This window comes from Nicotiana tabacum, chromosome 19 (assembly GCF_000715075.1).
Source record: "Nicotiana tabacum cultivar K326 chromosome 19, ASM71507v2, whole genome shotgun sequence".
NCBI lineage: Eukaryota > Viridiplantae > Streptophyta > Magnoliopsida > Solanales > Solanaceae > Nicotiana > Nicotiana tabacum.
In genome coordinates, this window is record NC_134098.1 from 68,078,302 (window position 1) to 68,092,832 (window position 14,531).

The following is a 14,531-nucleotide window of genomic DNA, read 5'->3' on the forward strand; positions in this document are numbered from 1 at the left end:
CCATTAACAACCACCAAAAACCAGACAAAAATGGACCAAAACGACCTCAAAAGCTCCAAAAAACGAGCTGAAAGTCTGCCCGAAAATGCAGCCATGAACCTCCGTTAAACACTGCCAAAATCAGCTCCCTAAAGCTCCCCAAATAGCCGCAAAACCCACATCCATTAAGACCAATCTCCAGCTCCAAAGCTGATGCAAAAACGCAGCACTTCTCCTTGCCAAACCAACCAAAAACACCTCAAGGTTGTCCCCATTTTTCGAGTGGAGTTCGTCGCATGGTTATGATTCGAGTCGATTTCTTCCGACGAGTTTTCTCCGGTGAGGTTGCTGATCGATTTTCCGTCAAGGCCTAGTTGAATTGTTGAGATGCATACGCTTAAAATCAGAGTGTTGTCTTTGGAGGTCAATCTTCTATCTTTCTTTTACTATTTTAGTTGAGTGTTATGTCATTCTTGCTTCTGTTTAAGCCATTTGATGGCTTCAATTTGCTTAAAGATTTTGAACCTATATTGAGTGCTTAGTAAGGTCTATTTCTATTCATTCTATGTTATTTATATTTCTTTTAGTTTGACATGTGACTTTAAGGTGATATAATCTATTTAATAAATCTCATGCTCGTGATTTGAACCTTTGTTAAACTCAATTACTGAAGATGAATACATTAGGTTGCGAAAGTGATGTCTTGTGATTCTCTGTTAATGTAGTGCCATCCGCTAGCTAGGAAAATTAGGCCACTTCGTTCAAGTGTAAAAATGCAGTAAGTTTGGGTTGTTCAATTGCTGTGGGTCGTGGATTGATTTTTTGGAAAATTAGACTTAGGCCAATCAATTTAATCTCGCTAAGGCCCAAAGTAGTAAACGGATGCTGACCCATTTCATGTTTAATAACAAAGCTAGCCCATCTTTTCATAATCAATTTACTTTATTTTTCACAACTATTCCATAATTTATGGTCTCACAATAATCTTAAATTAGTTTAGGAAAATAATTAATGAATAAGCGTAGTTTATTTTAGGCGCGATTAATGATAAATCATTGTGACTATGGGTACGGTTCCCGTGGCATAGTCATGATACCTAATTCCAAACTCAAGTGCGTGTTTCACGCGACTTGACCCCAACTTCAAATAATAATAAAATAAATATGTTGTAAGTCGTGGGTGCGTTTCACGTGGCGTGATTTGCAATGTGTACAAAAATAAGGAGTGCACGACATCGCGACTTGTTCAAATAAATCCCATAAATGGCTAAAAATTGAAAGCGGTATAGAAGCGTTAATGTACAATAAGTCTTTAAACATGTAATAAATCAGATAATTAAGCCAAATATTAATTGTTAAGCGATCGTGCTAAAATCACGGAACTCGAGAGTGTCTCACACCTTCTCTCGGGTTAACAGAATTTCTTACCCGATCTTTTGTGTCCGCGGGACATAAATAGAGTCAATTTCCTCGATTTGGGATTTTAAAATAAACTGGTGACTTGGGACACCATAATAAATATTTCAAGTGGCGGCTCTGATTAAATAAATAATCTCATTTCGAATAATGTCACGTTAATTGGAAAAACTCTCCTATCCCTCGGAAAAAAAGAGGTGTGACAAAGACCAACAGTTCGCCTAGAACGGCAAAACCCGTCGATCCCTTTTCTCGCTAGTTATGTTATTCATTACAGTTTCACGATACCCATAATATTAATACTATGAGTTTTCTTATTAATTTTTTTATGGCCGTGTTCAAATAGTTATGCGCTTATACAATGCGATTGATACTCCCTCCGTATCAATTTATTAGTCATGGTTCTAATCAACAACAACAACTCAGTGGAATCCCACAATTGGGGTATGGGGAGGACGGTGTGTATACAGACCTTACCCCTACCTATGAATGTAGTGAGATTGTTTCCGAAAGACCATCGGCTCAAGAACGTAAAAAAAATGGAGTAATAGAGAAACAATAGCAACAACAATGTAATAAGACAATGTAAGCAAATAATACAACGAATAATGACAGAGATCCAAGGATATGAAACTACAAGAATAGTGCAAATCCTACTGCTAATACTGACGTGTACCGTATATAAACAAGGGACTAAGAATAAGAAGGTACCTAACTAGTATAACTATGTACTATGTACTACTAGTAAGACAAGGCAAAACTCTAGAATGTCTATCAACTCACCACCCTAATTTTCGACCTCTACAGCTTTCTATTGAGGGTCATGTCCTCGGTAAGTTGGAGCTGAGCCATGTCCTGCCTAATCACCTCACCCCAGCTCTTCTTAGGTCTCCTTCTACCCCTCCTCTGACTCACCACGTGCAACCTCTCGCACCTCCTAACCAGGGCATCAACGTCTCTCCTCTTCATATGACTAACAGTCATGGTTCGAATCACGAGGGTCAATTTTTTTTAACTTTGACCATAAATTAGTCATGGATTTTCTAATTTTTTTTAAATCAAAAACTACATAAAAATACTATAAATCATAATAATTTATATTTTAAAATAATTATAACATATATATGAAAAATATAGTCAAAGAGTACAACTAGTTGACTCCCAAAATAGTTACTAAGACTAATAAATTGAGACGGGGAAGTAGTACGTTACGTTAAAAAAAATTAAATACCTACGAACTCAAAATCCAGGATCTGTCATTACGTATGTGTAAGTACATTGTGTATTTAAAAAACACATAATAAGTCAAAATATACTTATAATCCATCTAATAAACTTTAACTTACCCAAACACTCTCTTAGTTTGAAAAAAAAAAATACTGTAAAAGTAGTTTTCGAGAACAAGTGAAAACATGTTCGAACTACAGTAGCTCAGATTTTTTTAAATCAAAAGTCACTAGAAAGTTTCTTTTTCACTTATTATTACAAGATACTACTATATTTTTTCACTTTGCGGAAACATCGCCCACAGGAAAGGAAGATCCGGGGAAGATTCCAGCGTCTCTTACGGATATACCAATAATTTTTTTTTGCTTAGCTGTCATCACTACTTTTTCCATTTACACGCCAACCACTACGTAATAAAATGCATATATTTACCAAAAAACCTACCTCCTCTCCCCTATATAAACCCCCTCTCCACAACCTTTCAGTCCTTCTTTCGCCCACTTTCGGTTTCACACCTATTGGTATGTCTCAATTATTTCTTCTTTCTCCTTTATCCTTTCATTTTATTTATTGTTTTCTTTTTATTTCATTTTCTCTGTTTTCCTTTTTGCTTGCGTTTTCATTTCCTTGTTTTTTTATTTGTTTGTATATTAATTTTCATTTTTGCTGCTGTTTCTCTTATTTCTTTATCCTATTTACCGCATATTTGTTTCTTAAACTTATAAATTTCGATGGCGTCAATATATTTTGCGTAGAATCAGCCTAATTTTGATTATGTAGTGAATCCTTTTAGACCCGAACAGATCGAGAAGGATATTGGGATTTCATCGGGTTGATTGTTTAAATATTATGCTTCTGTTATTGTTGAATTTTCTATTTTTGGCGATTTTGCTAATACTTTGCTGCTCTGTTTTTGTCTTGCAGATTGATTTGCCTTTAATTGTTGCAGATACTGTTTGGATTTGGATATACACAAACTTTGAAATCTTCATTGACCCATTGAAATAGGGTTTCACAAATAGTTTTTATGTTAGCTTCCAATTCTTCATGACCCTCATGCGTCGAATTCGTATTATGCATTCTTTCTCCGTAGTCTTCCTGTACTGGTTCTACGTGTTTTCATGAACTAGCCCCCCTCACACCTTGTTTTCCTGTCCAGTTTGTTATAGAAATTCCATACTTAGAAAACCCTAACTCGCAAAACCTAGCAAGAGCAATAGTGCCCTCCCCCTTCTTTGAATTCCAATAGTTGTCTGATTAGCCTCTGACTGGAACGATACACAAGACATGGCTTTGACACAGCAACCGGCTAGTTCAGGTTCTGATGGCCAACGTTATGCCACAAATGACGATAGAAAACGAAAGAGAATGGAGTCCAACCGTGAATCTGCAAGGCGGTCACGGATGAGGAAGCAGCAGCATTTGGAAGAGTTGATGAGCCAAATGACACAGCTACAGAATCAGAACGTTCTGTGGCGTGAGAAGATTGATGCTGTGGGAAGAAACTACCTGACCCTTGATGCGGAGAACAATGTCCTGAGGGCTCAAATGGCAGAACTGACTGAACGCTTGGATTCGCTCAATTCGCTCGCTCGTTTCTGGGCTGATGCTAATGGACTAGCTGTGGATATCCCTGAAATTCCAGACACTTTGCTTGAGCCGTGGCAGCTTCCTTGCCCAATTCAACCCATCACTGCTTCTGCTAATATGTTTCAGTTTTGAGCTACTGCTCTGCAGTTCTGAACTACTCTGCTCTTAGCTTGAATTCTTGTTTAATCAGGTGTTGCTCTTGGATTGGAATATGCGATCCTTAGTGGAAGTGGACTTTGTTAGGGGTTGCTTACATTATCCTTTTTGCAGTCGGTCACTGTTTTTTGTTTATTGTCGGTCGGTAGTTTCTGTTTGTATTAGCTTGGTGTTAGTTTGGGTGTTGTTGGTGCTCCAAATGTTTAGCTCTGGTGTGTTCGCAGTTTCTAGCGCTGTGTCAATGATCTTTGCTCTCCAGTTTTATAAATAAATCTTTTATGTGAACGAGCATGGCCATTGTTTTTGCGACATTGCAATTTTCATTCTGCAAGGTTGTGGGTAATCGTGGTTCTGTTTGTCACACTGTTGGTGGCAGTGTTGATTGTTTGGATCATATGGAGGTTGGTGATACAGGGCAAGGCTTTTCACAAACAATTCTTTTTCTGCTTATTCTTAGAATACGCGTTCAAGAATGGAACATGGAACTTACTCCAAAATCAAACATCATAATACCGGCTGAGGATTTTCTGCCTATTTTGTCGACAAAAGTTGCGCATCTATAGCTGAATGGCTTGTTAAATTGTGGAGAATGATGTGTAATTCCATTTTTAGGTGCTTCTCGTAAAAGGTTATTTACGTCACTCGGGTAGGTTAGCCATTTCATTATATTTCTAGCGCTGAGGCCAATTTATAGGCTTATAATATTTGGTCAGTGACAGTGCGGTGTGGCGATTCCTAAAAAATAAATTATTATATATTGTTAGTCTTTATTCGAAAGGCAATCTTTACCATGTCAAAAGATAAATCGACAATTGACTTATGGCTACATAGTGACTATGCAAATGATTCTTAGTTTAGGGGAAGTTGGTTGAGAGTTGGAAATGTGATGTCCTGCACCAAGAGATTTAGAGCATGAGAACAGAGTATTGAATAATGACTTCTGATTTATAAGCATAAGCTGCGTCAGTTTCACTTTCTTTGGTCTTCAATTAGCCTGCGAAGCCGAGAATCTTGAAGTGGATAAATTTTTTTTATAAAAGGTGTTCAATATATGTTATATATCTTTAAAATTTAAAATTTTATTTATATATAACGTAATTTTTCGAGTAAGGGTGTTCGCTTGACTACCTTGGGATAATGGAGCTTCGCCCGTCCTCTATTATCAGTCTCAATTATGTTACTTCTGATTTAAGTCTCTATGTATTCTTTATAATAAAAAAGTGTCTCTAAAATTATCTTTTCAGACTTTCTGAGAGCTAGGTATAAAGTATAAACAGACAAGGATTCCAGCTCACACTAAAAATATATAAATGATACTACTAGTAATATAGCGACAAGATCGAGTAAAGTAGCAGACAAGGACTTTCAAGAAATATAGATAACTACTAATTAATTTCTTGTTATACCATAAATTCATATAGCATAACCATCCTTAAACACAACATTCAATAGGTTTGTATTGTATATATACTAAGCTAAATAGGACAATTTCTTTCATCATACATATGATATGAGTAGCCTATTTTAGAGCATCCAAAATTTAAAGGACTAAATTACATGGCATAAAATAGAAGTATGTGGTTAAGAAGCAGAAGTTTGCTTGGAAACACAAACAACTATAATCAATTGTCATATACACGGCACTCATCAGTCTCAGGATTTTCCTTGCAATAACCTTCCAAAGGGTCAGAGTTCTGCTTCTGCTTGTCCCGTGCATGGCTAGCTGCTGCACTTGTCTCTTCCACTACATCCCAAGCCGCCGCACATTCTCCGCTAGCTGGATTCTCTGAGCATGCTTCCTCTGCGCCCTTGACACTGTCAGCCACAAGGTCAGAAAGCTTATCTGGTGCTGCTGACACTGGCTTAAGGTACATCCTACGGGACCCAAATTGAGCTGATTTCTTCCATGGATTGTTAAGGCATGGGAACTTAAACGGCTCAACTTTGGAGGAGTTGGATGCCTTGGCCAAAACTCTTGGAGTAGTGAGACTAACACCAGCAATTGTTGCCATTCTCAAGATCTTTTTTCCCCCTCTCTGTTTTACTCTTTTGTAGGATATGATGTTTTACGTATGAGAAGGTGTACATATATATAAGCAGAGCATGGAACGACTATTGAGCGCACATTTCTTATCATTTTTATAGCCACTGCTGGACATGCACGTTGTGAGAGATATTGTGGTAAAATATCTTTTATGTGCTCTGTTTCTCTAGGATCTTTATCGTAGAAAATACAAAATCTAAAGCATAAAGCTTGATATTATTCCGTGTGTTAGTTGGAGTTTAGATGATGGTCCAGTTTGGTCACGGAATTTGTACCGTTCACAGAAATTCAAGATTGATTAATGAATCAAACAAGGATTAGTTTCTTCTTAATTTGAAATTGGATAATCCTGGTTAATAGTTTTTCAAATTGGAGTGTGAACAAAGGGTGAAACCAAGTTTAACTTTTATACACTACTACTGTAGTAAAACTTTAAAGCGTCAATGTAATAACAATAAGTTGAAGGAGTTGCTCGAAAAATAAAATATATAGCATGATATAAATATCAAATTTAATTGATCGTATAAATTTATTTATATTGTCGGTGTATATAATTAAATGGTGACTAAGTGAATTTCACTTCTCCAACTTTCGATACTTAAGCAAAATTGAGGCTCTAAAAAGTCCAAACTTCTAAAAATCAAAGGAGCTGTCCACCACACACTTGTTATTCCATGTCATTCATGATGGTGACATAGGTACTTTAAGAAAACTAATAACACAATCTATTCTTGAAAATCACTGTTTATCCCAAAAAATGAATAATAATTTAATTTGTTTGTGATTTTAAGGATATATGGATTAATTCAATATAAACGGTAAATATTTTTAGATTAAAAAGATAAAAAATGTAATAAATTGTCAAATCACTCGAAAACAAGGAAAAATGGATGATTCTAGACTTGACGGCAGCCTCAATGAGATATCCGTCCTCGATCCCAGACTTATAGTAATGGAACACTGATCAACAAGTGTAAGTAGGGGTGTTTATAGTTCGGTTTGGATCGGTTCTTCCCTAAAAAGAAACCAAACCAAGTAAGTTGGTTTTTCAAATATTGGAACCAAACCAAACCAATTAAGTCGGTTTTTTATCAATTCGGTGTATGTCGGCTTTTCGATTATTTATCGATTTTTTCTTAAATATGAGATATACACTACCAAACACATATTCTGGCGACTATATTTTCAACATAACACTATCAAACCAATTGCTCTTTGAAAAATCTATTATTTATCAAGATATATTGATGATAATTGAACCAAATAGTGATAAATAATTTTAAGACTCAATTAAAAATAAATTATTTTTAACATGAAATAAATTCTTGTACTTAGCAAAAGAAAACTATTAATCAAACTAAAATATAAAGGTAAAGAACTAGATTATTATAATAGCAAAGAACTAGATTAAAAGTGCAAACTATTAAAATGTAACATAAAATTTTAGAAATTTTGTATAAAAATATACATATATGTAGTTATAATAATAATATTTAAATAGTTACTTCTATATTCGGTTTGGTTCGAGTTTTTTCAGTTATTTTTTTATTAAAACCAAAATCAAACCAAATTTGGTCGGTTTTTAAAATTCAAAACCAAAACCAAACCAAACCGAAAAAGTATCGATTTTTAGTCGTTTGGTTCTATATTTGGTTCGGTTCGGTTTTTCAGATTTTTATGAACACCCCTAAGTGTAAGAACTTTGAATAACAGGAAAATAATAGTATATTGCCTTGGTATGCATGTTACAATATCTTTAATGAACAATCATACCCCATTTATATAGTAGGGGAGTTTTACCCTAAGTACAATTCTATGAAAGGTAAAAATCCTCCGTTTAACAATTCACTGGTTCTGTGATGATACATGCCAAGATTCACGCCGTGATATCCGGCTGGTCATGGATATCACGGCCTTTTGTTGGTCTTACTTAGCTACCTGGTTGTGTTTTCCGATGCCTTTGGGATTCGAACCGAACTCGGGGTTATGGCCCCGATACTTCTCGAGGTCGGGGGCTTTGACCGGACCCCGGCTCGAGGGGCTCATGGTCTCGATTCTAGTTCCCTACCGTCGCATCTCTTGCCTCGTTTGCTTCATCGGAAGACGAGGTATCTCATGGGCTCGGTTTTACCCGTATACAGATAGTCCCCTCATTTCTCGAAGAATAAGTTTACGGAAACGATGAGGAATGACATGAGTTCTTTGATCCCTTCCTCAACACGTCGTGACACAAAACGACAAAGAAACCGAAACATACCGTCAATGGCGTCATAATCACCCCAAACGCGTGTCAGCCACCGACAGGTCGTTCCTGGATGTAAAACGGCGCAAAGCCTCTATAAATACTTCTTCCTTCGTTCATTTTTTTACTTTTGACCAAGCTTCTACCTTCGATCCTTCAAGATATCACTGTCTTCCTTCGTTCTTCAACATTCTTACCTTCATTCTTCAAATTGCAATCTTTCTTTTACCCTTCACTTAAGCCATCATGTTTGATTTTCTCAATAAGTTTTTACTCGTCATCTCTTCATCTTCTTTCACACTTTCAAACCTTTTACCTAGATAAAAATGGCGAAGACTTCCAAGACTATTCCCAAGAAAGGTATTTCTTCTGCCTCACAGCCGATCACTAAGGTCGAGGAGACCACCCCTAATGTGGTTGTCCTCGATAGGTCTACTCCGGGCGCGGCCACTGATGAACCGATGGTCTAACCCCCCTTGAAAATGTTCGTCCCCAGGGGGTGTTCGGTTAATAATGACTTCAAGGTCGAAAAGCCCTCTTCGGTTCAAAGCCGATGCAAGGCGGTGTCACGATACATCTGCTCCATTACTGAGCCCTTTCTTCATATGGTTTGAAAGGATTGCCGCTGGACGGATAAGGACGTAGTGATTCCCGGGCCTGATGACGACATTACTACCCATGTTGAGGGATATTTGAGTGTTTACACTTATCCCTTTACATTGGGCCTGATGGACCCAGTCATCTTAGACTTCTATAGGAGGTACGAAGTATGCCTCGGCCAGATCCACCCATCACTATGGAGGATCGTGATTTTTCTCCGATTCTTTGTGAACAAAATCAATTCTTGCATGTTCACCACCGATCATCTACTCCTCTTGTATAGTCCCCGAATCTTCCGGGGGTGACTGATAAAGCTTGTACGTCGGGCCAGCAAAGCCCCATTTTGCAGTATCGATGAGGACCAGGATCGAGACTGGTAGGGACGCTTTGTCCGGGTGAGGACCACAGACTTGATCCCTGCCTAGTGTAGGCCATTCCCCGAGAAGTGGAACGTATCATGTAAGTATAACTCTCTTTTTAATGTCGATTTTATGTTTTATCTTGCTTTTTCTCGTCAGTATTTGCTGTGGTACAACCCTCACTCGAGTCCCAAATGCCATTCCTTGGCTCAAGGAGTGGATCGAGGGCATTTGGTCGTAGATGCCTTATGCCGAGCATTCATGGCGCGAGCTCTCGAAGGGCCGTTAGGAGGCCTGTTCTCACAGTAAGATTTCTTTTCCTAAATAAGGAGCACTAGACTTTCTTTTTCAACACTACGTCTTCATTGCTTCTCTTCTCTTTTTTGCAGGCTTACCTAAGACCATCGAGTTTTGGCCCTTGGAATGGGGTGAAGACCTACCCGCTGATCCTTCAGTTTTGGGGCAGCCCGGGGCCATAACAGGAGAGAAGAAAAGAAGGAGGGTTCCGAGTTCCCCGAGCTCGGAGAAAAAGAAACTAAGGAGAAGGTTGGCTCGTAAGCCAAAGGAAAGTTCCAGCTCTCGAATTCCAGACTCGGACTCGCTTTACCGGCTCAGTAACGAGCCCGAAGAGGATGATCTTTTCGTGGCCTGTGAGTCATACATCCCCGAGGAGCGGGTGGCAACCGAGGGGGAAACGACTGAGGCTAATCCCCCTTGGGTTCAGGAGGCTGGTACAAGAGCGAGGGCCAAGACTTCTCGAGAAGCCGGCTCTGCCCCTCCCCGCCCGGTGTTATAGAAATTTCAGGGTCTCCTTCATTTACGGAGTCCATGTTCGATGAAGCCCGAGTGACGAAGGAGCGATCCAACAAAGGGGATCATGGCGCGGACGATCCCCTCCGTTTTTTTTATGGTGTGCACTCAATCGCTCTAGAAGACTTCTCTGGGTTGGGTGATTTAGATGTGCCGAGGAAAAGCTCATCCTCGGAGGTCGATGGGCCGAACTCGAGCCAAAGTTAATCAACCGGTTCCCCGCCCCGAGCACGGATCCTGGTCGGAAGCGGTCAGTTAGCATCACTGTCCCGGAGGATACCCAGTTCCTTTTCGCCCCTGTCGGAGTGGCTAGCTACCTCCGGTGCCTGGTAACTAAGGAAGACCAGGAAAAAATAAAAGAGGTAGATGTGCTGTGTTTGTTCAACGAAGCACAAAAGGCGCTGAACCGGGTAAGGCATCATTACACTCTTTTGTCTTTGAATTTAATTTTTGATAGCTCTCATGCCTTTTCCTTTTCATATTTTTGTAGGCCTCGGTACTCCATCATGAAGTCTTTCTCCGATACCGGGCTGAGGTTAACCAGTTCAAGGCTTCTCAGTGAGCTACATTCGACGCGGCTCGGAAGGAACATGCCGACCTGGTGGAACAGGTAAAGATCTTTGAAGTTAGCGATGACGAGTTAGACATGACGACTAATGGTCAAAACCCGTAAGTTAAACAGTAGGTTGACATGATCGATCAACTTCGAGTGGAGATGGACGAGTTCAAGGCCATTGCCAAAGAGTAAAAGGGAAAAATGGACCGACTGGCTTCGTAGAAGGAGACTGCCCGAGAGCAGCTGGCCTCGGTGGAGGTCAAAGTTTGGGTATCAAATTAGAAAACTAAGGCCCGGGCCCTAAAAATTGAAGACCTCCAGTCTCAACTGGGATCGATTATCGCTAAATGGGATGCCTTTGGCAAGGAGCTGGAAATAGCCAAGTCAGTGACGGAAACAACCAGGGTCGATGCTGAAGAGATGGTGGCTCAGAACCGAGTTGATGTTAAGGCGGCCCAGGACCGCTTGAAAGTCACTGTTGAATATGTGAAGTGCTAGTCCCGAAGAGAGGCTTTCGAGGAGGTCCATGCCCGGGGTTTTGATCTGTCGGTCGAGATCAAAGATGCCAAAAGGCTCGAGGTCGAGGCCAAGAAGTTGGCTAACCCCGAGGATGAGAAAGGCTCTAAGGACTCCAGTGACGAGGCTGGCTCCGGTGGAGATCAGGCTTAGGTGCCTTAGAGATTTTTCTTTTATTTTTGTATTTTTGTTCATTTTGTTGAGGCCGTTTGGCCTTTGTAAAGATCTTTATTAGAATATATATAAGGATTTTTTTTTCTCCTTGGAAATTTTCGAGTTTGTTTCTATTTTTAAGTTAGTTTCTTCGGTTTCCTCTTTATAATTGCAAATATTTCCAATGCCTTAGCACGAAATAAAGCGTAGTAATAGGGTCTTGTTCGGAGGTTCGAACATGGCTCGTTCTCGATGTAATTTTGTTTGAAACTTATGGGGGGCTTCGTATGACCGGAATCCTTCCCAGAAGTGCGTATTTAAATGTTCTTAGATTATAGTTTTGCCGATGTTAGCCTTTGAACCGGTTTGGAATTTTTGAAGGCCTTATATTTTGATTACGGGTTTCGGACGTCTCCGGGTCATTTCTAGGATGATCATAGCCTTTTAAGTTCGGTTATTTCCTAATAGGCTTTGTACCCCTGGGCTTCAATACTTGAGCTGTCCGGGCTTGCCTAGGATGATAGTTCCGAGTGGCGGTGATTTCTTGGATCCAGATAGAGCCAACGCATAGGCTCAATATCCAATCCATCTGTAACGAACAAAATTTAATAGTCTTAAGGGACAAAACATGTATATACAAGGTAGAAACTTTCTTTTATTTCTGTGCGCAACATACAAGTGGTCTATGTGTGCACAGTTCATTTGACCGTTTGGCCCTTACAATAAATCCTATCCACCGAGCCCAGACTATTGAAGCACAAAGTTTCCTTGCTTGCTAAAATCATAAAATCATTATCCGAGGGCAATGACCCCCAGTATTCGAGGTCGATCATTGAGAGGGCTCAGATACTGTTGATGCGACCCTAGACTCCGGTTCCCAACCGGTCTTCAATTCTAAGTTAGCACGATCTACTGTTGCCTCGTTAAAAACCTTGTCAGAAAACCCATTTGATACAAAATCGATTCAAGGAAAAAAGAGTGCAATGTGTGCTTTCGGGCCTAATAGCTGCATTATTCTTTGACTGTTTCCTACCAGTGTTAGTCCAATTTGTAATATATATGTAAAGAAAAGAAAGGATGGGGTCATACCTTAGCAATAATATCGTTTTATGTAGGTTACGGTCCAGTTGTTCGATAGTCGCTCACCGTTCCTGCTTCGAGTTTGTATGATCCTTTGCCGGTAATCTCGATAATCTGATATGGACCTTCCCAATTCGGTCCTAACTTCCCCTCGTTCGGGTTCCGGGTGTTTAGTGTCACCTTTCTTAACACTAAGTCCCTAATATTGAAGTGTCGGAGGTTGGCTCTCTGGTTGAAATACCTTTCGATCTGTTGTTTCTGGGCGGCCTCGCATATCTCATCCAATAATTCTAGGATTATGCTCATGGCCTCATCGTTTGAATCTTCGGTCATATATCGGAACCTGAAACTCGGTTCTCCTACTTCGACTGGTATTAACGCTTTGTCACCGTAGACCATCGAGAACAGGGTGGCCCCGGTACTAGATTTTGAGGTCGTACGACACGCCCACAAGACTTCAGACAAGATTACCTTCCATTTTCCTTTGGCGTCGGTCAATCTCTTCTTAAGGTTCTGGAGTATAGTCTTGTCCGTAGACTCTGCCTGCCCATTTCCACTAGGGTGATAGGGTGTTGATAAGATCCTTTTGATGTTATGGTCCTCGAATAATTTGCCCACCTACTGCCGACGAACTGCTTCTCATTGTCACATACGATCTCGGTCGGCATTCCGAACTGGCATATTATGTGGTCCCATATAAAATCAATAACTTCTTTCTCCCTGACTTTCTCTAATGCCTGGGCTTCGACCCACTTAGAAAAAATAGTCAGTCATAAATAATATAAATTGAGCCTTACCGGGTGCCTATGGTAGGGGGCCGACGATGTCTATCCCCCATTTCATGAATGGCCAAGGTGACAGGACCGAATGCAGTAGCTCCCCGGGCTGATGGATCATCGGTGCGTGCCTCTGACATCCGTCGCACTTTCGTACGAAACTCCTTCGCATCTTTTTCCATATCGATCTAGTAGTAGCCGACTCTGATTATCTTACGAACCAGCGATTCGTCACCCGAATGGTTTTCGCAGGTGCTTTCGTGAACTTCCCTCAAGATATATTCGGTATCTCCCAGTCCCAAACATATGGCGAGTGGGCCATCGAACGTTCTCCTGAATAAGGTGTTATCTTTGGACAAACAGGACTTGGCCGCCTTTGTGCGCATGACTCTTGATTCTTTAGGATCTGAGGGCAGCTTCCCGGTCTTCAGGTAATCTATATACTTATTTCTCCAGTCCCATGTTAATCTTGTCGAATTTATTTCGGCGTGGCCTTCTTCTACTACCAATTTCATAAGTTGTACGACCGTTCCCGAGCTGAATTCATCGTCATCAACTGACGATCCCAAGTTAGCGAGAGTATCGGCTTCGCTGCTTTGATACCGAGGTACATGTTGCAGGGTCCATTCCTTGAACCGATGTAGCGTTACCTGTAGTTTATCCAGGTACCTTCGCATTCGTCCCTCTTTGACTTCGAACATCTAATTAACTTGGTTTACCACAAGGAGGGAATCTCATTTAGCTTCGATCACATCGGCCCCCAGGCTTTTAACCAATTCGAGACCTGCAATCATGGCCTCATACTCGGCCTCGTTGTTAGTCAATTTTACAGTTCTGATAGATTATCTAACTACATTACCCGTCGGTGGTTTCAACACAATGCCAAGCCTGAAACTCTTTGCGTTTGAGGTACCGTCCGTAAAGAGGGTCCAGATCCTCGAGGAAGTCCCCGAGTTCAACAACAATTCCTTTTCGACCATGGGTATTAAGTTCAGAGTGAAGTCAGCCACGAAGTCCGCCAAAATTTG

The 14,531-nt window shown here is 40.2% G+C and overlaps 2 protein-coding genes across 2 annotated transcripts; one reads left to right on the forward strand and one right to left on the reverse strand.

Annotated features, from left to right (window-relative positions):
- Window positions 1-2,999: 2,999 nt before the first annotated feature.
- On the forward strand, window positions 3,000-4,652 carry LOC107769807 (bZIP transcription factor 53-like). Its single transcript, XM_016589066.2, has 2 exons — window positions 3,000-3,142; window positions 3,546-4,652. Exon 2 carries the CDS (start codon window positions 3,909-3,911, stop codon window positions 4,341-4,343), a length of 435 nt encoding a protein of 144 aa, XP_016444552.2. The 5' UTR covers window positions 3,000-3,142; window positions 3,546-3,908; the 3' UTR covers window positions 4,344-4,652.
- Window positions 4,653-5,799: 1,147 nt separating this feature from the next.
- On the reverse strand, window positions 5,800-6,439 carry LOC107769806 (calvin cycle protein CP12-2, chloroplastic). Its single transcript, XM_016589065.2, has one exon. It carries the CDS (start codon window positions 6,377-6,379, stop codon window positions 5,990-5,992), a length of 390 nt encoding a protein of 129 aa, XP_016444551.1. The 5' UTR covers window positions 6,380-6,439; the 3' UTR covers window positions 5,800-5,989.
- Between the last annotated feature and the right edge of the window lie 8,092 nt (window positions 6,440-14,531).

Coding starts and splice junctions, on each gene's coding strand:
- LOC107769806 (XM_016589065.2), bottom strand. CDS start 6,379: ATGGCAACAATTGCTGGTGTTAGTCTCACTACTCCAAGAGTTTTGGCC.
- LOC107769807 (XM_016589066.2), top strand. CDS start 3,909: ATGGCTTTGACACAGCAACCGGCTAGTTCAGGTTCTGATGGCCAACGT.